The sequence below is a fragment of the Phalangium opilio genome, unplaced genomic scaffold, assembly GCF_054372755.1.
Source record: "Phalangium opilio isolate 3A_F unplaced genomic scaffold, DU_Popi_V2 ptg000077l_1, whole genome shotgun sequence".
Classification (NCBI taxonomy): domain Eukaryota; kingdom Metazoa; phylum Arthropoda; class Arachnida; order Opiliones; family Phalangiidae; genus Phalangium; species Phalangium opilio.
The window spans coordinates 8911672-8937578 of NW_028324185.1; the positions used below are offsets into that span (position 1 = coordinate 8911672).

The window sequence follows — 25907 nt, forward strand, 5'->3', positions numbered from 1 at the left end:
GGACGTTGATAATTAGCAGTGTTGGCTCGAGAAGAATACCAAGTATTTGGTTGAGATTCTTGAGACTGTTGATTGTGTCTAAATCGTGGTCTTGTTGTGGGTCTGTGTCGATTAACAGCATCCACAGTGAATTTTTTGCTACCGAAGGCTGTGTTATGGTAGTGGACATGGCATGTGCCTGAGCATTGGTGATTTCATGCGATTTACTCATGATTATTGCAGTTTCTAAGTCCAGAGCGTTGCCTTTGTTTAATAGTTGAAGTCTGAGCTCTTCATTCTGGATGCCAGCGACAATCATAGTGCGTGACAAAGGATGCTGTTGAGTTCCGGGATTGCATGCTTGGGCCTTGGACTTCAAATCAGTGTAGAACTCGTCGAAAGTTTGTGTGGGGCTTTGTCGAGACGTAATAAAAGCGTATTGATGAAAGGCATCTGTTTGATATTGTGCATAATAGAGATCAAAAGCAGCAAGTATTATAGGTACTGTGCGATCATCCCCGGTTTCAGGTATCTCCAATGTATGATATATACGGCGTTTCGCGGCTTCTAGTATGTGGAGGAAAGTGGCACCTTGAGTAGGAACAGCTTCTCTATTTAGTTTGGTAGCGACAGCAATGTAATCGAACTCCTCTTTATAAGTTTTTCAAGACGAAGCGGGGTCTATCCCTGGTTCGAAAGCTTTTAGGGCAAGTGATAGAGGCCGTAGTAAAGTGGGCCTTGGCAAGTGAATCAGCAAACAAAGGCGAGTGAGTTAACAAACGAGGCGTTTAAAATGGCGATCAACTTTATCACCATGTTAAGTTGTGCTACTAACTTGAGATTAAATACTATAGTTTTTGTTTAAAAGATACTTTTTTCTTAACTCGACTATTACAGCATGCTAGCTAGCTCATGACTGCCCGCCCTATCCCCTTATGCTCTATGAGGTTACCTCCTGGGATCAAGGTCCTTTATTACGTCATAGCTCCCCATTGGCTAACAGTAACCCGATTCTGACCGTTGACCTCATTACAACACAACTCTAAATCCAAGCGCGTTTCAAAATGAACCAATAGTTACGTCAACCGTGAATCCACCCTATTATACGCAGGATTTGAAATTTTAGTTATGATGTGATAGGACAAAAGTTGTAATCTCTTCCCGGAAACTTTTCTAAGGCAAATGTGACTTTCAAAATGAATTTTCTTCGTATAGGGTGTTTCCGCGAGAGTAAAAAGGGAGAAGAAATAGGGGGCGAAAACCGGTTTTCAGGGGATGTCAACATGGCGTCCTAACGTGGCCAGAGCGGGCACCCGGCAAGGGGAGAGGAAAGGGGGTAGGTAACTTGACGTCACGCGCAAAGACCATATATCTGTTTTTCAAGTTACGGCGTTGTTTCTTGAAAATTTCTTGCTCTGCAATTTCATTCCGATTTTTGTCTGTTATTTGTTACAAAATGTTAATTAGTCTTTGTTGTGGCTTTAGATTTACAATCAATACAATTTCAATTAGAAACACTTGTATATCCCATATATTTGTTATTCGATAATAGTTTAAGGCTATAGCCCTACACTTGTGTATGCATTAGAAGTTGATTAACATTATTTAACTTTAATTTTAACATTATGCACACTAAAGCGTCTAAACTTTCTCTATTATGTGCTGGTCAACGTGGAATTGTTAAAAGTCGTTTCTATCATCGGTTACAATAATTATTTTTAATGATATGTCAATATGTATTCTATATCGTACTTGTAAAGCAAGATGAGCACGACAAATTTAAACTTTTGCGCAATTTCTACCGCGTGAAATCAGTATTATTGAAAAAGTAGCAAGTACTTTTCTAATGAATTTTGGAATAAGCTAATGAAATGCGGATATCGTCAGCTTTTCTTTCAAAGACGAAGCAGATGTTTTAAGCTATAAAAATGTTGACTTTCAACGCGTTCGCGTATATTTCGAAAAAGAGAGTGATGAAGGATCGGAGAATCCAAGGATACATCGCGAAAAATGGCCGTAAAAGCTTTCAAGTTGATTACGACGAAAGCATACGGTTCTTCGACTGTCTGACAAGGATGCGATTCCACTTTGTGAGATGGGTTCAGATCCTCTTAGCAATCCCTTCAGTCAGCTGGCGCAATCTGACAAATGAGAAATTTAACTCTATCGTAATTAAAGCAGAACTTAAGAAGGGGGAACTAGCCTTGAGCTCATGTTTGGGGTATATGAGGGAGAGGTTTGCCTCGGGCGCATGTTTGGGGCATTAACGGGAGAGGTTTGCCTCGAGCGCATGTTTTGGGCATTAACGTAAGTGACTAGCCTCGGGCACATGTTTAGGGCATTAACAAAAGTGACTTGCCTCGGGCGCATGTTTAGGGCATTAACAAAAGAGGTTCCCGAGCGCTGGTTTGGTGCAATTGGGGGCATGAAGGGGACTTTGCTTTTGCCTTAAATTTCTACAATTTTGTTCAACTATAAAATATAATCATATATTGAACTATTTAGCGGAACTTTCATGTCATTGATATAGTTACGCAAATTACCAACGGCGCGTCCCTAAACTTCTTGCGCGGAACAATTTTTAACATGTGGTGAACTCAACGGGACATAGATATAACTGAACCCATTTTACACGATTCGTGTTTCGTAAGACCTCGCCCTCGACGTCCATTTGCTTCTGAAAGCTCAGTTTTAAGTTCGGTGCACCCTCCCCCATCTAGCACTTCTCGGGCTCCAAGGAACGCAAGCCTAAATAAACAATAGCCTACCCGAAAGCGGTCTTGAAGATGATACTGCTGCAAATTGGCAACTAGCATTAGAATTCTTTTTCGGATTTGTGTGCCTCGTTTTGAAACTTGCAATGATTTAGAAGGGCTCCTACAAATAGGTGACGTTGCCAATTGTGGAAGTGGGTTGTGGGCTGAGGTTGATGGTTCCTGTACACGAATTTCTGATTGTGGGATTGCGATGAAACTCTGTTATAATTTTGGCATTACTAGCCTGCTGCAATTTCCTCTTCTGGGTTTCATTCGTGGATTTAAAAAATTTATCTGTTTCAGCTGCTTTTATTTTTCCCAAGCGCTGAGCCTCCACTTTCGGTATTCGTCAAAAACGATTTAGCATATTTTGTTGACATAAGGAATTAGTCTCACATCGGCGACAAATGAACCATCTTTGTTTATCGCAATCTATGGCTTGTGGGATGTCTTCTTTAAAGAGATCAAGGTTGAAAGGGAAAGACAGATTTGTTATAATGTATGGGCCTCTTTCCTTTGTTTAGCAGGTAAATGTTTTTTCCCTTTTTTTCCGCCTCCTAGTAGTTTGCACGCCAGCTTTATTTATAGACCATATCTCACCAATGGCACCCCCAACCAGTCTATTCATAGAGTATAGCCTATCAGTTTGAAGTTGTTTGATTTTACATTACGAGTTTTTTCAATAATTTTTAGGCCTAAGCTGGCATTTAAAGGGTTCTATTTGAAGAAAAACATTCATAGTTTTCAATGGAATAGTTTTCGTAAGCGTATGTTTTTACTATTGGTCGAGAAAGCTTATTTTTGAGACCCATGGCAGTACCGTGGATAAGGGATGCGTGTGAGAAAAATTTGTCTGCACAGTATGTTTGTTAAGGGTATTTCTTGAATTTTGAAGATAAGTTTGGCCTTCAAATTAAATTTATGCTGTGTAGGACTGAAAATGCAATGGAATAAACTATCCATCTTTAAAATTGCTGTTGAAAATTCTGTGGTGGGCGTGGTCAAATTTCCAAATTCTTTGCCCTCTGCGTTGAAGTAAGATCTCAAAATTATTAGCATTTTGTTGTCAGCTGAAATGATTTCTTCCTTTTTAATGATTGCTGTTGTACAGTTATCACACTTCTTGTGATTTTGTTGCACCGTTTTAGCAATGTAGCCAGTAATGAAAGTTAAAATTATTTTCCGTGTTGTAGAGCCGAAATTGTGGCATCTATTTTATCGCAACAAACGATTTCATCATCATCAAGAGCTCGAAAACTTCGCAGGTTTTTTGTAAGTTCTCCAATAAGTACTGGTCAGAACTGAGCTCTTTGCAGTTGGATCTATCCGATTTCGAGAATAATTATGATGTTAGTAATTTCCGAAAAGAGAATAGAAATTATTGGGATATTACCAAGAAGTTATACCAGTATCTCAGAGAGAAGGTATAAGATGCCTTTGTATTAGCGCGCCATAGTCCCAGCCCCCCTTTCAAAATACAAGGGGGGACGTAAAAGGAGGCGCCGGGCTATTTCGCCTCTCCTCAGTCGGAAAATATGACTGTAATTTTCGTCACTCGCGTCGTCGCGCTGACGTGTGTTTTCAAGAAATAATGAGATGCTGGTTGTAATTTAAAGACGGGGATTGACTCCGGACCTACGTTTGGACTGAAGATAAAGCAGGAAATCTGGCGAATTTATAACTTCTCTCTGAGATACTAGATATAACTTCTTGATATTATGTTGTCGTTGATGCCAGAAAGTGAACGCACCCTGGAGAAGAAATTCTCAAAAAACTTTGGTTAAAGTTAGATGTCATTGAGAATTTTAAACCATGATTAAGAGACAGGTGTTCGGATGGTAGACATTGTGGTTGTCTTTTGCAATCTGGATTTTTTTAATTTCCAAACCATTTGATTTTTTCCTCCAAAAATTAGAAATTCTGGGAATTTTGCGTCAAGGGTTTTCGGCTTGTTTTGCTAACTTTTAAATTGCTTGAATTGAAAATGTCGAAAAAGGTGTTCATTTCTTTTATAAAATTTGCTGTTGCTAAATATTCTGGTTTCAATCTATCTGACATAACGTAAAAATATATCCCCATTGCCACTGAGTGATTGAAAACTTGGGAAGCCAATTTTGGAATTGGGTCGGGTCAAGATGTTTACTCTTTAATTTTGGAGCTGTACGAAATACCTCCTCTGAATCTGACCTTGTATGTGTTTCCACGAAATCCTTTGTTATTCAATCTCGACGTCATACTTCATAAGCATGTTTCTCAAACATTTTAACAAGTGTGGGTATCTGGTGTGAAAAATACCTTTTGGTTCCTAAAAATAGCGTATGGAGTTTCTTCCGAGATGTTTAACCCCTTAAAGACCGCTTGTTTATTTGTACCCTGGTCTGAAATGACAATTTTCACCTTAAATCCAATGTCAGTTAAGGTATCTATGGTGTCAGTAAGGATATCGTATAGTATGTGTTTTTTCATAGAATCCTTAATAAAGAAGTATGAAAGGGGCTGCCTCCAAAAGTGTGTGACCCCAGATAGCATGAAAACAGTGGCGTGATTGGTATATTGGCATGTTCTTTCTGAGCCCAAATCCACAAACCCCTTAACTTTATCAGAAGCACTATCATATTGACGGCACTCTTTCAGGGCAATCGCTTCAAATGTGAGAACAGTCAGTTTCTCTTCTTCTGTCATAGTGTTCAACTTTAGGCGCAAGATGTCAAGCATTTGTTTTTGCAAGCCTGGGCTACTAGGGACGTTCTGTAACCACAATTCCCATAGTTCGTTGCCTAGAAACTTTCGGCCCCTGGTAGTATATGGCAAGACAGGTTTGCTTATTGTCGTTTGTAAACCTTCGTCCTCTAGCTGCCTTTTTTCTAGTAAACTTACTATGGCGACTAAAGGTAAAAAATTTAACTAAACCAATTACTGTCTGACGAATTAGAAATCCATTATGTTTTGCAGAACCTATCCATAGAATAAAGCTTAGTAAAGCAGTTTTTGAAAGATGGACAACGGAGAAGAATCGGTGGGGTATGGGAATCGGATCACAAAATGATAAATTTGTGACATTCCTACTTGACAAACTGCAGTAAGTTTTTGAGGCCCCCAACCCTCTTTTTCACAGTAATTATTATGCTGTTAGCTAATATATATATATATGTGTTTATTGAAAACAAGCCAGGGGGAAATGTGCAATAAATGGACCCAAAGTGTGTTTGATACCACTGAGAAAAATACTCAAACTGTCCCCATTGCCACATTTGAGATGATGACATCTCCAGGGTTTCCTCCTCAAAGACATTATCGGCGTGTGACACCAAAAGGTAGATATTCAATGCTTTAGTCACCTAACTAAGCCCAGGAGTTTATTTTTTCTTTTATTTGCAGATAAACCAGAGACTCCTACCTATAAGAGGCTAGGTTTGGCTATGGAGTCATCATTGGCTAGTACGCCTGTTAAAAGAACTCCAACAAAACGGGCCAAACGTACTTTATTTGAAGTGGAAATGGAAGAGGAGGAAGAGCTTGAAAAGTAAACATGCCCTTTTCATTTGTGTTAAACTTAAAACAATCCTACAGTCTTGGTTCTTTCTAATTTGGGCAACCTTAATTCAGGGAGGAAGATGGAGATGAAATGGAAAGAGACGCTGATGAACTAGAGCAGGAGGCATTGGGAGACGAACTTGAAAATCTAGAGTAATATTTTTTGGAATATTGTTTAATTAATTTGTTAGAAATTTTCCTAAATCTCCGCAAACACTTATAGTAATGAAGGAGAATGTGATGATCTCAATTTTGAAAATGATTTTACGGAAGATGACGATAAAGATGCTGATTATGAAGAATTAATAATTGAGTACAATGAAGTAAGTTCTCCCACTTTAATTCTTCAATCTTCTTATAATTTCAAATTAATACTTATATGTTACTCTTTTTAGCCTGTGCCGCAAAAACCCACACATCTAACGGCTGAAGAAATAATAAGGGAACCTATGTGTTTCGTGTTTACTCCTTTTCTGACATCTCTTCTTCAAAAAGCTTTTGGAACAAAGTGCCAATATTGCAAATCAGCCATCACCTACAAAGTTCATAGGCGAGCTACCACCCTAATTTATATGTGGAAATGTTGCGAAGGATCAGGTGGAAAACATGGCAAGGTAATTAGTAAATTTCCATTGTTTTCTTTCAATCACAAATGCCTAAGGTATATCTCAACTATTATAGGGTAAATGGGAAAGCCAACCCAATTTTCACGGCCTCTATGCTGGAAATTTATCACTTGCAAGTTCAATAGTTCGCTCTGGTAACCAGTATGGAAAAGTGGCGTTATTTATGCAACATTCCAATGTACATTTTTTTGGAAAAGACACCTTTTTCAGGTAATTCACTCTTTTTCTTTATGGTGCTGGGACCCCATTCTGTAACGTCCATTCAGAGAAGCTACTCTGTTAGAACCTTATCATATTATAAGGAGAGAAATACTCCATAGAGTACTTTCATTTTGCCTATATACAGAATTTTTAAATTAATATTTTTCATCATGCCTACTAAATATCCCTAGTAAAGATTCTGCCCAAAAACAATTCATACCCTTTTTTATTATGATCTAAATCCTGTCACAGCCCTCCTCCTCTTTCGCTGTTTATAGTTTTGAAGAGAATTACAAAATAAGCGTCCTTTCAAATAGAAATTTCAATTTTCTGTTATAGTTTTTCGTAAATTTTTAAAAACAATGGCTTACGCCCACGTTTCCGTTTTTCTAGTGGGTATCAATGTACCGCAGGGTTTGTACACGACCTGGAAAAGTCTGTGAAATTGAAAATAGGCCGAAAAAGTCAGGGGAAAATATTTTTGAATTAAAAGTCAGGTAATAGTCAGGGGGAAATATTTTTGAATTAAAAGTCAGGTAATAGTCAGGGAAAAATATTTTTGAAATAAAAGTCAGGTAATAGTCAGGGAAAGTTATTTTTGAATTAAAAGTCAGGTAATAGTCAGGGAAAGTTATTTTTGAATTAAAAGTCAGGTAATAGTCAGGGAAAAATATTTTTGAAGTAAAAGTCAGGTAATAGTGAGGGGAAATTGGAAGTAGTAATGGATAGGCGGGTACACTAGCCATACAGTAACCTCAAAATCGCTGTAGGCTGTAGGCAATTTCACACGTATTTGAAACTAAGGTCTAGAGGTCCTGCACTGGAGCTAAAAAAACTGGCGGATATTTTCCTGAAGATCCTGAAGTTTTTAGTTACTTGACAGCACGTACAAAGCTGCTACGTCACATAGAGACGTGGGTTTGCGCGTGCTGAGAACCCATGTTGTAACAAAGTATATACAGAATAAGCTGTCGTCCGAGACAGGGAGTTGCCTATCCTATAGCGTGAAAAGAATTTCCTCACGCGCATTCTTTATCCATGGTAATAGTTTCAAAAAGAGGGCTAAAAAAATTGGGAATTGAATTTTTGTCAAAATGGAGACTTTTTATGAACTCCTTCGGTGGAAGGGTAAGAACACCCTTCATCTCTACTCCCCCCCCCCCTGCAAAATATTCTTTTCGCAGGAGGGATGAACACCCTTCGGCCCTGCTTTCCTCCCCCAGCAACATAGGGATTTTATGTACAGGGCAATTTCAAAAAAGACCGGCAGACTAAGCCCCCCCCCCCATCATTTTTTGACGGCCACGCTTTTGATGGAATCTGATGGGGTAGAACTTCAATATTTTTGGTCTCAGGCTCTAAACCCAGTTGCACACTGAGACATTTCGTGAATTTCAAGGTCGTCCGCCAAACACCAATGTATCTCTTGTGTGTAAAATTTATATGCTATTTGGCTTGAAAGGCCAAATTTTCAGTCTGCAAGTGGCTTTACGAATTTATAGCGTATATTTATTATTTAGACTCTATTAATTTATATGATTAAATAAGCCTAATTTAAATGAAATAGTATAATTTTAATTGCAACTAGCCTTTTATAATCATATAAATATTATAAAAAAACCATTTCTACAAACGGAAAAAACCTGATATATACTACATCGTTGATTTTGGGTCGCCACTCACTGTTCTTGTGACGGCCTCTAGGGGACAGATATTATTTATTCTAACCGTTTCATATAACACCACCATTTATTAAAGCGGTAACATTACGTCATGACAATTAATATCACATGTTGGGACAGCATCAACTATTAAAGCGGTAATATTACGTATTGACAATTAATTTCACATGTCACAGCTAAAAACTGTCGATTCTTATGAGGGGCGTCAACTTCATTATCTTAACACATTTTCTTTACATTTTATTTCGGCTGACATTTTTTGAAGCTAAAAATAAATAATTTTTGCCATAACAACGAAGTTATGGTAAAAATGTCAGCCGAAATAAAAAGTAAAGAAAATGTGTTAAGATAATGAAGTTGACGCCCCTGATAAGAATCGACAGTTTTTAGCTGTGACGCCCCCTCTCCCTCTTCCCCCTCTCACTATTTACCAGGCAGGCAGTTCTCTCTCTACGTCGCGCTTTCAATTCGTTTCTCTCAGAGCTTCTCTCCGTATCGTGTTATCGTGTACGCGTCTGGTGAAATAAACAAGATGGCCCCGGCCATATTAACGTTTTGCCTTGGCTAGCTAAATTTATTGTAAGGTGACCCCGGCATATATACTTTACAGTTATTTTTTTCCTTTAAATATCAAATATCATTCCAATTATGAATAAAAATAATCTAGCTTGATTTTGGGTTATAGATTATGAAAGAAGTAAATAATCAACTTCTGTCCTATGAACTGGAACAATTTTCTTGATATTTTTGTTGCAAACCTAATATTTGTGGGATAATTGATGCGTTTGGGTACTAAAATTTTTCATTGATTGCACGCTAATAGCAATATGCAACAAGCGCTTAGATCTAGCCCCGAGTCATGTTCTCTTGAAACTGGACGCAATAGAAATGAAGTAATTTGCATAAGCCCTAAAGAACAACGCTAGACAGGACACGGAAACGGATGGTGGAGATAAAGAACAGAGAAAATCGTACTGAATAGAAGGCAGGCCCGATATATATTACCGCTAAAAACAACCTCATTCCTTTTTGTTTATGACGTACTAAGCGTTAATTCATCAGAGAAGCTGGAACCGAAAAAACTTACAAAAATCTCATAATATTTGTGCCAAAAAAGTTAATTTAAAAACAATTTTATATATTTTAATTTGGTATAAAACAATTTTAGAACTAAAAATGGGGTTGAAGGAGGCCCAGCCTGCCAGCTAGGGTCGGACCAATACTTTTCCGAACCTCTAAAACGCGCGAAAGTAAAAACTTAGTGAGGAAATTTTTCTCAGGCTTACAGGATTGGCAACTTCCTATGTGCGACGGCAGCTTATTCAATATAAAATTTGTTCTAGCTTTGGTTCTCAGCACGACCCTGGTTCCTATACTGGAGTGATTTTGCGGTAATCTATAACCTAGTTTTAAGCGTGCTGACAACACACGAAAGAAATATTTCGAGACAAAAGACGAAAAAATACTGATATTTAGGATTTAAAATCTCGACGTTTTAAAAGAACTTTGACTGGTAGATGGGCCCTGATTAGTAGAAGATTCGAACACCAACTGCCTCTCTAGTAGAGGACTGCAAAGGCTTTGGGAAAACTCCAACTCCATAGAATGCCAAGGGACTCCCTCATTTTTGGTCGGAGTTGGAGTTGGGTAAAATAAACCATTTGGCTTTGGGTGGCTTTGGGAATATTATCTCTGAAATGGAACGGAGTCGGAAGGGAGTGGAAATATTTCGAAAACTTCTACGGGAGTCTGTCGGGACTGGATTATTGTTGGATTCAGATTCCGCACCAAGAACGAAAAAAAGTTTCACTAGTGCCACCGTGCGGAGAAAACGCGAAGCTTGATCTAGGGGAAAAAAATGGCAGGCCTGAGACCTGTAGCATCAGCGGCAGTGTATGTGACGTTTAAACTTATAATTCAGTGCCAAATGAAAATTAGTACTCGAAATTTCTTGCAATGAATGAACCACAATTTTCAGAAGAGAATATTTTCAAAAATGGTAAGTGTTGAAAACCTAATCACCCTAATATTAACCAGATTAGTTATGTAAACTCTTAAGCCTTGGTCATAACATGAGTATAAAAATTGGTAATACTGTTTTGTTTTGTTTAGTACCTGTTGCTCTCTCTCTTGTCAAAATTGCTACGAGTATTACACGTATTTTCCAAAATATCCTACTGAAAAAATTCAAAAAGCTCTTCTGTCAAACTTTAAGGGAAATTAATTCACACAGTATGGAATTACAAACGAAAAAAAAACACTTGTTGCTTTAAAAAAAAGTCTAATTTAAAAGTACCGAAGATTCACTTTGAAGTCAACCCTTCTTATAAATTCTTGGGGTGTTACCCTGACGGAATAGTCAACGATAATTTGGTCGAAATGAAGTGTCCAGTCATTGGTGAAAAAGGAAACTTAGAAACAGTCCTCAAGAAAACTCCTTACGTAATCAAGAAGGACGGAACATTTTCTTTGAAACCCTAACAAATGTATTATGGGCAAGTGCAACTTAGTTTGGCCCTTTTCGGACTTCAAAGTTGTCATTTTGGAATTTATTCTAAACTGGAAGATGACTGTTTTGTTATTGATGTGCCTAAAGACCAAAAATTTATTAACAATCTTTTACCAAGATTATAAATTACTTATTTTAAAAGGTTTTTTTGCTTATTTTAATTACTACATTCCAAATTATTTGAAATGGAATGAAAAGGACGGAATGTAATGGCGCAAATAAGGCTGAAGAGATATTTTTAAGTTCCTTAAAATGTGATAGAATCTTACAAATTTATTAAATAAAATTGTTTTACAAAATTTCAGGACCCGTACAAAAATTTACGGCTGCATTTTTGCTGTTAATTAGATTTTTTAGAATCTGCAATATATTGCAAATAAACTGGAATATTCTGGAAAAATACTGGAATAAACCTGAAAAATGTTCAATTTCAGACAAAATTAAGGTGATTGCAGAGAGCAATGCAGAACATTTTAGACGTTTTGCAGAAAAAATATCTTCCGTTGGAAAACTCAGTATTTCCTTCTCATAGTCGTTTTCATTCGTGATGATTTCTTTTATTAGCGCATTTACCTCCTTTAGCTTTCCTTCTTTGTCTTCTAACTGAAGAGTGAACTCTGTTAGTTCATATGGCATAGGCATCGTTGTAAAACTGATCTTGTTGATTAACTTCGTGACAAGTCATCTCAACGTCGATCGCTTCTTTGATAACTTCGTTAACTGCTCCATATACGATGACTGGAACCAAGTAGATATTGTGACAATAATCCAAGGTCCCTTAAAAAGTAACAGTTTTTCTAATCATTTAATCCTTCGGCACCATAAAACGTAAGAGATGAAAATCCTAACTACGACTGAATTTAATCTAAAGCATAGGATTGAAAATAATACTTACTCTAGAAGATATTCAAAAATTTCAAAATTATTTAGCTCCCCATTATCGGATCGTAATAGTTGATGCTGCGAATAATTTTACCATATTTTTCAAAGGACCCCAAGCTCCTAAATTTATCTATCTCTTGAAAATTGGCGACCATATCCACCCCGCGAAAACTTGGCACGGCATGATGGGGGTTGTATCTCTTGCGATTTATGCTTGAAATCTTTTTACAAATACGAATTGTTAAAAGAGCATAAATGCCCCGAGGATACAAAACCCTATATATGTTTGCGGTGTCAAGGAGAAGATTTTCATTTAACCAACGAGGACGTTTTAAAACGTTGCGACGAATGTCACCGCTACTTTTTCCCGGGCCCCTGCTACGAAACTCATTTACTTAATGGCACCTGCGCGAGTCAAAAACGATGTTTAGAATGCGCGCGGCTGATGGGTGACAATCACGACTGCAATCCCGAATGCTCTCAATGTAAAATAGTTCATCCGCTAGGCGAGCATTTTGTTATGCCTCTGGAAACCAAAATGAAAGCCTCGCGGTTTATTTATTACGACATTGAGACTATTCTTAGAAATAATATCCACGTCCCCATTTTACTAGTTTGCGACGTAGAGACTGAAGCTGGCTTTGAAACCAAAATTTTTTACGGCGCCAATTGCGTCGAGCAATTTTTAAATTATTTATTTAGCGTCGAGCAGGTAGTTTTGACTGGACAGAAGCGTAAAACGTACCAACCGCGCTTTACTAACACTCGAGTCGTAGCTCATTACGCGAAAGCTTTTGATAACTTCTTAATTCTCAACGCTCTAGTCCATAGACACGTCACCCCTGCTGTTATTTTTGACGGAAGTAAAATTTTAATGATTCATCTTGAGGGACCGCAAATTAGATTCCTCGATAGCTTTAATTACATTAGTCAACCTCTGCGTAATTTCACCAGCATGTTTAGCCTCGGCGATGTGGCGAAAGGATTCTTTCCAATTGATTTTCATACCGAAGAAAATCTTAATTACATTGGCGTCATCCCTGAAGCTTCGTACTTTAACGTAGCTCAAATGAAAGCCAATGATTATCGAGATTTTCAAACTTGGTACGCGTCAATGGAAGGATCTATTTACAACATCAAAGAGGAGCTTATTAAATATTGCATTCAAGATGTCCGAGTCTTAAGACAAGGGTTCGAAGCTTTTAGAAAAATTTACGTAGATGTAACAAAATTAGACCCTTTTTGCTTGAAAAATATTACTTTGGCGGGTGCTTTAACCACTATCTATCTTAACAATTACTATAAACCTTACAGCATGGTATTGTTCCTTCTAACGGCTATAACGCAAAATTCAATCACAGTCAGATTAGCTTAAAATATCTCGCTTGGGTGGAGAAAACGGAAAATATAAAAATGCGAACGGCTTTAAGCTATGGCGGTGAATATCGGGTGGGTCGCTATTTAGTCGACGGCTATAGTGAAACTCCGCCGAAAATCTACGATTTCCACGGTTGCTACTTTCACGGTTGTCCATGCCAAAAACTTAATGCCTACAATACCCAACTCAAAGCCAGCAACAGATTTCTGTACGAGCGGACTCTAGATAGAGAGCTGTTTATTAAAGAGAAGATGGTCGGGTATGAATATACCTCGATCTTTGAGTGTCAATTTGCTAAGCTTTTAAAAGAAAACGCCGAAGCAAAGGCTTTCTGCAAAAGTTTAATTTTTCGACCTCAAATATCAGCCCGTAGCGCTCTCTATGGGGGGCGAACGGAAAATTTTGTTCTTAACTGCCACGTGCAAGGTGAGGAGAAAATTTTCTACAAGGATATTATTTCTTTGTATCCGAAAGTTTGTCGCGATTGTCCGTACCCTAGCGGTCACCCCATAATCTATAACAGAGATTTTGACAAATCGCCAGGGTGGTATTTTGGCGTTATGAGTTGTCGTCTGCTGGCCCCTCAGGATCTCCACATCCCCTTAATTCCCTTTCGCAGCGGTGGTAAATTAGCCTACGCCCTCTGCCGCACGTGTCTAGAATTGCGAGCGGAAATCTGCGATCACACTGTCAATGAACGGGCTTTCGAATCAGTCTGGCCAACGGTCGAAGTCTATGCCGCTATGGAGCATGGTTATAAACTCCTCGATATATTCGAAGTTTACCATTATCCAAAAACGGAATATTTCTTCGCCCAGTATATGACTGATTTTATCGCCTTGAAAGCGAAGAATTCCGGATTTCCCGCTCACGCGCAAACGCCTCTGCAAAAAGAGGCGTATATCGCTGATATAAACAAGAATGAAAAACTTTCTCTGACCGTAGCGGATATTCAATCAAATCCTTCCCTGCGTAATATCGCTAAAATTAATTTAAATTCTCTTTGGGGTCTTATGGCGTTGAATACGGGCAAGATTCGCAGCATCTTTATCAACAATTATTACGAATTGATACGATACGCGAGCGATTACACTCTGGAATTAGTCGACTTACGGCCAATTACGGAGTCGATCGCTCTCTTATCGTACAAAGCCAAAAGCGATTACATTCTAGACTACAAACTGGGGTCGGCCATCGTGGGGAGCTTCGTTTCTTGCTACGGGCGACTCGAATTGAACAAGATGCTGCTTCAATTAGACCGCGCAGCCTTGTATTGTGACACCGACTCCATAATCTACCGCCATCTACCGGGAAAGTTTGACATTCCAACTGGCAATCATATTGGTTGCTGGGCGGACGAACTCGGCGGTGATTATATAACTTCCTTTTGTAGTACCGGTGCCAAAAGTTACTCGTTTCGCACTAGCAAAGGAAAAGAAGTCAAGAAAATTAAAGGGTTGACGTTAAATCGAGAAAATCTGGAAAAACTTGACTTTGAAGCCTTTGAAAGTGTGGCGATGAATCCGGAAAAGGAAGTTACAGTCAATGTCCCTTTTAATTTTAAACGGGACACATACAAGCTGCAGCTAGAGGCCGTTAAAATCACCAAAAGATTTCGCCAAACCTCGAATAAGAGATTGTTGAACGCCGATTTGACAACCAGTCGACCCTACGGTTTCAAAGAGGCAACACCCGCTTCAACATCTCTTTCGCATGAATTACGAGGCTAGGCGAAGACATACTTTTGAGGGCTTGTGGGAATCTTGCGTTCCTATCGAAGCCCTGGCCAAAGACGGTTTCTATCTTGCAGATATAGAAACACAGACGACGCGCTGCGCCTTTTGCGGCATTGCCCTGTACCAGTGGCGTTGCACGGACCATCCATCGAGGGAACATCGGAAGCACAGTCCATCGTGTCCGATGGTTTCCAAAAAACCGTGCAACAACAAACCACTGCGTCAGGGGTTTCCCGACTTCCCGACCAGCGAGGGCGAAGATGTTTGCGACCCTCTGATCCAAACGTGCCCAGCCACCAACAACGAGCGGTCGGGAAACGAAAAAGTGCGCGTGCGCATAAATCCGTCGTGTTTTCTACTGTAGTGCGTGTCTACATCCTACCCTTCGAGTCTCGCGTGAACTTTGACCTCATCAACGACCAACGCTTTCGACAACGGATTACGGAGTTTGAAAAAAAAATTTTAAAAAACAATTAATTAATAGGGATTTTTTTTTGGGTGAAAGGGTTTTGTTTATATTGTTTTTTAATGCTGTTTAAATATGTAAGGGTTTTTTTGGGGTTTTTGGGTTTATAGTGTTTTAATTTTTTGATTATTAATGTTTTTTAAATATATATCTATGTTTTTAATATAAATAACATGTGAACAATAATAAAATGTTTATTATTTAAAATGAATCCGACCGAGTCAGTCTCGCATTCTTTAAAGTTCCAAACACCCGCTCAGTTTCTAATCGTGGGGCGAACGCAAGCGGGGAAGAGTTTTCTTTTAAGTAACTTCTTGCAAAATCATCAGCTTATGTTTGACCCACCGCATAAAAAGGTTATTTATTGCTACGCCGCCTGGCAACCAAACTACGAAAAATTGAAACAATTGATTCCGGGAATTCAATTTATTCAAGGCTTGCCAACGGCCGATCCGGACTTTTGGGAAATGAATCGCGACTCCTACTTGATACTAGACGATTTAGCTAGTCAATTATTTAAGCAAACTCATATTGCCGATTTAGTGTGCGTGACGTCGCATCATTTAGGGTATACGGTCATTATTATTACTCAAGAACTGTTTCCCAAGGGTAGCCAATCGCGGATAATTTCTCAAAACTCTTCCTATTTTATAATAATGAAAAATCCTCGAGATGTCGCCTCTATTAGATATTTAGCGCAACAAATAAGTCCAGATAACCCGAAGCGTATTACGGACGCGTACAGACTAGCCACTAGAGAACCCTATAGCTATTTGTTAATTGATTTAAAACAAGAAACTCCGGAAAATTTACGGTTAAGATCGCGTGTTCTACCTCACGAGGCGCCTATGTATGTGTATGTCGATTAAATTTAATTGTCATTTGAATAATGGCCCCACGCGTTAAACGTCGATCAGGAAAACGCTCCCGACTCGTCGTAGCCCGTCCCTCGACAAAGTTTGCCAAATTTGTCCCTTATTTACAGAGTTTGCGTCAAACTAGCTGTAAACAACGGCGAACCCTCTTAAACAATAGTAGCGCGCCCCAATTAAAGAGCATTCAGACAATTTGTAAGAATTTAAAGGGCGGGGGCATTTATTTGAGTAAAGACCGTAAGAAAAGGCTAGCAAAGTACAAGACAATTATTAGACAACTCGGATCAAGTACCTTGTCGCAGAAAAGCAAAAAAAAGCTGTTGTTGCAGCAATCAGGTGGCTTTCTTACGACGCTACTTGGCGCAATCTTGCCTTCAATTGTCCAAGCCATAGCTGCTAAACTATGAAACAAATGGTGCTTGTACCGGCCACCGCCGTAACTTCAACAGCTGCGCAAGAACACTCGGCCTTGGACCGAGAGATTGATGATATTTTAAAATCGCCATTGAATGCTTACGATAAATTATATAAATATTAAGACGCTTTTAAGAAATATTTAAGTATCGAGAAACAAATTCCTTTACCTAAATTTGAGGTCGTCAGTCCTACAATGGCAAATGTCACCACGCCGCCATTACCGGTCACCCCTAAAACGCCGCCGCGAAAAAAACAATTGTCATGGCCGAGCTATGCCACGTCATCCCCGACAACAAGCACGTCGGGCAGTTCTTTTACTACGCCTAAACGAACCGAGCCTCGGCAAAAGGTTTTTAAAAGTGAAACGGCTGCGGGGACACCAACACAAGAAGATTTTTACCAACAATTTGGGCCGACCTATGTTGGAGATATGGTGAAACGGCAAGCCGAAGTTCTGGCAAATCGTTTGCAAAACACATTTTTTACGCAAAAAAGAGAGCTAGAAGAAGGGGCTGTTGGTTATGCAAATCCCGACGACGCTTTTCAAGAAGAAATTGCCGATGAACAAGAGAATCTAGAGGAGGCGGAAGCGGACAATTTAATGGACTTGGAAAACCTGTTTGAGACGGCCTCCGCTAAACAGAAGAACAAGAAAAAACAGAAAAACCTCGGAAAAAGAAAGACGAACTTCAAAATCTCGGTCCAGTAGTTCCATCTAACGATCGAAGGGGTCGACACAATAAATGGCGTGATATTGATTAATAAAAAATGTAATATTAAGACAAATAAAAAATTGTTTTATTGCGAACAATATCTGTGTACATGTTTTTTTAAATGTAAAGATAAATATAATAAAGCGACATAATCGTTAAGTTTAAGATTCTGGTCATAGATGGTGTCTAATATTATCTTCCTTGAAATTCCATCGGACCTCAGCACTAGGTATAAACAACAATGGATTCTGCACAGTTGAAAAAATGGATGTTGAATTTGCTGTTTATTGTAAACAACTCGTTTCCCGTATCGTTTTAAATTAACTTTATAGTATCGTGGTGAATTTCCGTACGTGCAAAACATTTCTACGGTATTGTTATTAACAAAGATTCCTATCCAATGTTCTCCGGACTCTCCAGCTGCTTCGTTATTGAATATGAAGCAAAATTTGGGTCTCCTAGGATGCTTTGGCAGTTTATCTATTGGGAAGCATCCTAAATAGTAGGGTCGCGTTCTTTTGTCGCAAGTTAAGAGAGCGTTTATTTGCGAAGTGTTCATAATTTAGTCTCGGGTAACGAGACTTTTTGTAATTCGGCACCGTAGAAAACACCCAAAATTTGCTCCCCCTTTAAATCCGCTACGCGATAGACGGGTGGTGACCTGGGTATGACGTCAACAACGCGGAATATTTCGTCAGTAAACGTGCCTCCCGAGCTTAGTTTTTCTAAAAACTCGACTAGCTATAGAGAGACGCACGTGATCGCCAACTTTAAGCCTCGGTGCGTATCGATTAATTCCGTTTGATTTCCCGTACAGTTTATTCCAAATGATCGATTCGTTATCTATATTAACCTGAGCCGGTGCAATTCCAGTAGTTGAATGAACCCGTTCATTATAGGCTTGAGTAATTAAAGGTAAATATTTAACGTAATTTTTATTCCCCGTGGCTGTAATGACCCGGGCAATTTGTTCCTTAATTGTTCTAATAAAGCGTTCAGCTAGACTGGCCTTATGCTGACTCCGTGCAAAATGTATTTGCACATTGTGACGTTTCAAGAAGGAAGCAAAGCTGCGCAAACTAAATTCGCCCCCGTAGTCGGTGTATATTTTTAAAGGAATCCTCTCTCGAAATATTTTTTTAAAAGCTTCGATAACCTCGCCAGATGTTTTGTTTCTAAGAGGTACTGTCCATCCGTAGCGGCTTAAGACGTCAATGACGCACAAAACATAGCGAATATTTTTATTAAAACGTTTTAATTTTGTTAGATCCAGCAAATCAGCTTGAAAAACGTCATCGATAGTCGAGGCGTACACCTGATTAGTTTTGAATCGGAAACGTCGAAATCGGTGTTTCGTGTAGGCGGGTTGTTTCTCGAGAAAGGCGACTAATTTTGCTTTTGGCACGTGCGGTAAGGCCTTTTGTAATCTCGCTAGCGACCCATAAGCGGCCGGTTTAGTCACGTCGTAATAATTTTTCTAATTTTAGCGTCCATGTCTTAACAAGTATAAATAACGACTAAATAGTTTCCCAATAAACAACTTTATTTAATACACGCAAAGATATTTTATAAAAACAATATCTGTTAAACAAATACGATATATCAGTACATTTATCTTAATAGCCATAAATCAAGGCATTCTTTAAATCGGCAAAACTGTTGACAAAATAAGCGTAAATATCCTCTTGATCCTCGATCCATCCATGGTCGGTCTCAAATTGATGCAAAATTTTCTCACGATCCAGTTGAGGCAGCGCTTCGTGCAAATTACGTTCGACTCGATCACTGAAATTTGTGTCAAATTCCGAGCAGCTTTGAGAGTGGCATATTTGTTTTCGACACTCGACGTTGGCGCAAGTGGAAGTGACGTCAAACAAAGTGGTAGTGAGCTCGTTTATAATTAATTCGCGCATGCGACAGACAGCTATCCCTTTAGCCTGGAGAGCCTCGTCAATAATTTCGAAAAATATACTGGCCTTGACCCCTCTTGAGAGAAGGAAGAGGGGGGGGTAGGAATCTAGTATAAAGAACGTGAGAAAATAACAGTATTTCACAGTCGAACATCAATCGTCAAAACCTCAACATGGACGCTGAAGCACTTCGCTGGACACTTGACGAAATGGCCGTAAATAAGCCTTGGAACATAGTTGAAATATACAAGTTTTATTATTTTCTCTGCTCTTATTTACACTTAGATCCTGCTAATATGCCTTCAACATTACCCGGTTTTATCATAAATGGCGGTTTAAATATTATTCAAACGTTCCTCGATCTAATAGACTATATGAAGAACGTTCCTCGTACCCCTGAAACGTGTCAAACACTAGACGAATTGGAACATCTATGGAATTTAATTCCTAGCCCTTTAAAAATTGCTTACTCGGACCGCGTGAAAAGGCGGAAGCAAGAATTAGAACGTGATAACCGTGAAGAAGAATCTTTGATAGCCCGTTTCGATAATTCTCAAACAGGCAGGGAGATGGGGGAGATTCTAGATAACGCGTGTCAACAAGACGAGACGGAGAACGAACCACTCGAATGCATGTCCTTGAACTTTTCCGACTACGCCCCCAAGCGAAAAGAGTTCCATTCAACACGACGGGACGGAGAACGATCCCTTCGAATACATGTCCTTGAACTTTTCCGACTACGCCCCCAGCGAAAAGAGCTCCATTGTAGATTCAGAGGAGGCCAAGGAGATGCACGAGGCTGATGTCTATGACCAATGGGGTGGGGGGTGTCCCCCATCTCCTGTAGAAGATGTACCCTCTTGCGAGATTTTAGAGCAAAGCGAGAGATTTTTCGAACATTTTAATATGTATGGCAGGGAAATAATTCTAAATATAACGGACGATCCGGTTGATAGTATATGTACTATTACGGAACATATATTAAGCGAGTACCGAGCAACAGATTACGTACAAATAACTTTACGAAGTCTAGGTGTAAACTGTCGTTCGGAACTCGAATTATCCTTTAAAAGATTAGATCAAGTAGACCCTTCTTTCCTCTTTGATCAACTAGCCGAATTACTTTATGACGATGAAATCGAACATTTTTTTCAAGGACCTGTAAAAATGATATTCAGTATCGTTAGAATACCAGAAGGGTATGGACGGTCTAACCGGCGTCAACTTAAGCCCTTCAGTATTTTCTCAAAGGATCGAAGGGGGATTCGACGAATCCCAAACAAGGATAATCTGTGTCTTGCGCGTTGTCTTTGCGTTGCTATTTCTCATCGTGACTACATGAACAATAAGAACAACACAGAGTTAAAAAACCGTTACATAACCATATCACGAGTAGGACCCCGATACACAATCCAAAAAACAGCGGCTTTAGATCTTTGTCAAAAGGCAGGAGTCTCTGTGCCTGAATGCGGTACCCCCGATTCGTTCCAGAAATTTAAAATTTACTTATCCTCCTATTCTATATTCGTCTATAAATTCGAAAACAGAGTACCCATTTTAATTTTAGGCGAAAACGACCCTACAGATACCCGACCACGTCTCTTCCTGCTTAACGAGAGTAATCATTATAATGTCATAACAAATTTAAAACCCTTGTTTAGTCACGACCACTTTTGCGAAAAATGCCTCACACCTTACTGGCAGGTTCAATCTCATAAATGCAATGACTTTTGCTTTAAATGTATGCGTCCGACTGTTTGCCATGGACAAGAAAAAACATGCGGTTCCTGCCTACGAAAATTCTGGGGTGACGATTGTTATAACAGTCACTTGGTTCCAGCTGGGAACAAAAAAGCACTTTGCGAGCGGCTTTACATTTGTAAAAACTGCTTTAAAACAATTGATTTCGGAAAACGTACTACTAGACACAGCTGTGGGGAGATTTTCTGTCCTGTATGTGGAAAACACCAACCCAGCGACCATTTATGTTACATTCAGGTGATCAAGGATAAAATCCCGTGCATTATCCCCGCGAAAAAACCACGCCGTAATTTACCAGAACTCATCTACGTTTTCTTCGACGTTGAATGTATACAAACGAAAAGATGTACGGAAAAGTTGGGCGCGTACGAGCATCAAGCCATCTTATGCGTTAGCATCTCTGTCTGCTTAGACTGCATTGACGAAACGTCCCTCGATTTTAATTGTATCAAGTGCAGTCAATTTGGACCTCGCAAACAACGCTTCACAGGTGGGAAACCCATAGCTGCCTTCCTCGACTACTTAGTCCGCTTATTCGACGTGAAGAAAGTCATCGTGGTGTCTCATTTCGGCAGTAACTATGACAACCAACTATTAATAAGGGAAATAATTAATCGTGACGAGAAATTTGTACCCGAATCTTTGAAAATTAACGGTACACGTATTTTAGAAATGAAACTTTCTAATCTGTTATTCCTTGATTCGTATAATTTCATCCCAGTCGCTTTATCCAAGTTCCCCGCTACTTTCGGCCTCCCTAATGCCGCTAAAGGGTATTTTCCTCATTTCCTTTTCAACGTAGTGGGTCACGAGTTCGATATAGACAGACAAGAGGAGACTAACTACGTATTGGAGAACACTCTACCACCTACAGAAGCTTACGGGTGTCAGTATTTCACCAGGAAAAACCTAGACACTTTTTTAAAATGGCACACTTCAGAAGTCAGTAAGGGTAAAGGCTTTAATTTTTTAAAAGAACTGTATTATTATTGCGAAAACGACACTTTACTCTTATTTTTAGGATGTGTAACTTTTCGGTCGCTCCTACTTAAAGTTACTAGCGTAGACCCATTTAATTGTAATTCCGTTACCCTACCGGGTGTTTGTTCCTATGTCTTCCGGAAAAATTATCTCAAACCAAACACAATTAGTATCATTCCTTCAAACTACTATAGACTTGGGGAAAATCAGTCATTAGGAGCCATTGAATGGCTAGAATGGACGTCATACGATAGAAACATTCTCATTCAATCCTCTTTTAGAGGCAAGGAGGTTAAGCTGCAGATCCTAAAGGTAGATGGTTATTGTCCCACAAACAAAGAAGTGTTCGAGTATATGGGCTGCTATTATCACGGTTGCAAAGTTCATTTCCCCGTAAATAGGAACATGATTTTACACGGTGACCCGACACAGACTTTAAATACAAGGTATACAAAAACCGAGAAAAAAATTTGTAAACTAGAGGCCCTGCACTACAAAGTAAACGTCAAATGGGAATGCGACTGGCAGCAAGACAAACGCGATAAGCCCGAAATAAATGAATTTCTTAAACGTAACGATATTCGTATTAAAACATCAAAAAGATTAAACCCCCGAGATGCTTTCTTCGGAGGCAGGTGCTGCGCTAATAAACTATATCATAAAACTACAGGCACTGAAAAAATGCACTACGTTGATTTCACCAGTTTATATCCTTTCGTGAACAAAACGGGTAAAATTCCTATTGGTCATCCTCAAATTATTTTAGATAATTTTCCTGACATATTTTCTTTTGATGGCCTTCTCAAGTGTGATGTACTACCAGCTCAAAATCTAACACACCCTGTTTTACCCGCTAGGATAAACGGGAAGCTAACCTTCCCCCTATGCTACACTTGTTGCAAAACTCAGTTTCAAGGTGACTGTACACACAGGCCTGATGAGAGAGAGCTGCGGGGTACCTGGGTTACAGACGAGCTAAGGTATGCTGTAGAGAGGGGGTACACTATTACTCGCTTGTACGAAGCCTGGTCGTACAAGATCACACAATACGACACCGAGACTAAACAGGGTGGTCTTTTTAAAGACTACGTCAATGCCTTTCTCGAATATAAAACCCTGGCTAGCGGTTTCCCCTCCGATTGCGTCACACAGGAGGACAAAGAGAAATATGTCAGGAACTACAAAGAAGTTGAGGGGATAGATCTAGATATAGATAAAATTGAAAAGAACGAAGGGTTGAGATGCCTCAGTAAGCTTATGCTTAACTCTTTTTGGGGGAAATTTGGACAGAAAACTAGACACGCCTCAACAGACATCATAAAAGACGCCAAGACTCTATACGAATTGATCCTTAACCCCGATAAAGAAGTAAAAAGTCTCTTGACTTTAAATGACAACACCATCTTAGTCAAATCAGAAGACCTTGCCGAAAATGAGATAACTCATAAGCATACAAACGTGGTAATAGCTTGTTATACAACAACAATGGCGCGACTTCATCTTTTAAAGCATCTTGAGATGGTAGGTGACCTCTGTTTTTATATGGATACAGATAGCCTTATCTACCTCTCTCCAGATGGCGTCCCTATACTCCCGACAGGGGATTATCTTGGGGAATTAAAAAATGAACTAGAACCTTACGGAAAACACGCATATATTTGTGAGTTCGGAAGTGCTGGGGCTAAAAACTATTCCATGAACATTTACGATCCCGCAACTGATAAAATTACTAACATTATTAAAGTTAAAGGATTCTACTTAAACACATCTACAGAAAATTATGTTAATTTTGATATCATGAAAAAATTATTAGGGGTGAACAACCAGGGGAAACCCGAAATAAACGCTGTGCAGGTACCCATTGGACCCCAAATACGTCGCCTACCTAATCATACTTTAATTACGATAGAACAGACCAAAACATATCAGGTGGTCGTGGATAAAGTTCGCGTTTTCCCCGATTATACTACAGCACCTTATGGTTACATTAAATAATTTTAAATTTGTAAAATTGTATATATTTTAATTGACTGGGGCTTTGTCTGCAGACATTTTTATTAACACAAATTAGTCGTCATCGTTCTTGCGAAATAAATATTTCACACTTTATATTATGGTCTTTATAAATTCATTCCTACCTTTAAGCTTACAAAAAAAAATCTTTACGCATACAAAATCAAAGATTGACAGGTATTCCTCCCCCAAAAAAAGAGAGAAAACGTAGAAACTAGGCTCCCCCGCCTTAACAGTGGCCGCCATCTTTGTTGCTCATACTGGCGTACTACTCTCTGATGGTGGGTCAGTGTAGTTCAAAAACGTTTCTGATCGTGCGCCTTCTGGAGGAACTCACTTTCCCCTTTATGATACCGTGACAAATGAGAGCTAAATGTATTTACTACATCAATATTCTTAGAATACCTACACTTATAAGGGCAAGCAACACTAACTCCTTCTGTGATATGCTTTTTTAAATATTTCACATAAGCTTTGAAATCTTCAAAAAATCAAAGTGCATGTTTCACTAGAACACTTAAAATTATAGTCTAAGACGATTGTCGCCCAGTTAGGTTTTTACGGTGTAGCCTTCGACAATCGTCAATGACTTAAAAGTGAATTGTAATTTGAAAAAAAAATAACTGCATGAACTAAAAGCACATAGATATTGAAAATTTGGAATATTTTGATGAAGTTTAAAATGGGTTACATACTGTTGAATAGTTAATAGTGTAGCGTTACAGTTGTAACCGTAAAATTAGAAGGTAGGAAAGGGGGCCTAATTTCACGACTCACAAAGATAAATTAACTAAAACTAAGAAGTTCCAAGGTTACCCGTTTAAAGGACTTATTTTCCATGCCTAACTATAATTACCAAATGGTCCATTGTAGAAATAAAACGCAATTCGAGATAGAAACAATACTTTTGGTTTATTAACAAAACAAAACGCGTCTGGACACTTCGGTGACAGGAGTGCAAATGCAACTGCCCTGTACAGATTGTTGGCGGGCGTTTTTTATCCCCCCGAAAAATATTTTCTAATACTTTGTACTGCAGTGGTGCTTAAGGCGCCATTCCGGGACTATTTGACATTATACAAAAATTTGGTATAAAAAAATTTAACACGAGCAAAGCAGACGACGCGGGTTTTTTTAGTGTGGACGGTTACATCCTACCCCCCCCCCCCCAAAGAAAAGTCGTCTGTTGCGGCACTCTGCGCTGAGTCTTAGGCAGGCGGCGAGGAGGGCCTCCTGGCCTCGGCAGCAGTCTTCTATCGCCGCTAATTCTCGCGATGGCGAATTCCATGGGCCGCGTCAAAACGTTATGTTGCGTTCCGAATAGTCTCCCATGGTTCTCCCGAGATTGCTTGACGCGAAAAGTTAAAATCACGAGAAGTCACATCTGTGATTGCATGCACGTACAAATATTGTTCTACGTCTGCGCGAGAGCGAAGAGTTTTATGAGGGTGATAATTTATGTCCAGTTCAGGAACTCCAGGCTTTGGA

General features: G+C 39.2%; 2 protein-coding genes across 2 annotated transcripts; both read left to right on the forward strand.

Annotated features, from left to right (window-relative positions):
• The first annotated feature begins 6235 nt into the window (after positions 1-6235).
• On the forward strand, positions 6236-7109 carry LOC149657601 (uncharacterized). Its single transcript, XM_089844712.1, has 4 exons — positions 6236-6422; positions 6493-6592; positions 6665-6883; positions 6951-7109. The coding sequence occupies exons 1-4, from the start codon at positions 6361-6363 to the stop codon at positions 7107-7109; spliced, it is 540 nt and encodes a 179-aa protein (XP_089700838.1). The 5' UTR covers positions 6236-6360.
• A 13461-nt stretch (positions 7110-20570) lies between these two features.
• On the forward strand, positions 20571-24401 carry LOC149657602 (uncharacterized). Its single transcript, XM_089844713.1, has one exon. It carries the CDS (start codon positions 20571-20573, stop codon positions 24399-24401), a length of 3831 nt encoding a protein of 1276 aa, XP_089700839.1.
• The last annotated feature ends 1506 nt before the right edge of the window (positions 24402-25907 follow it).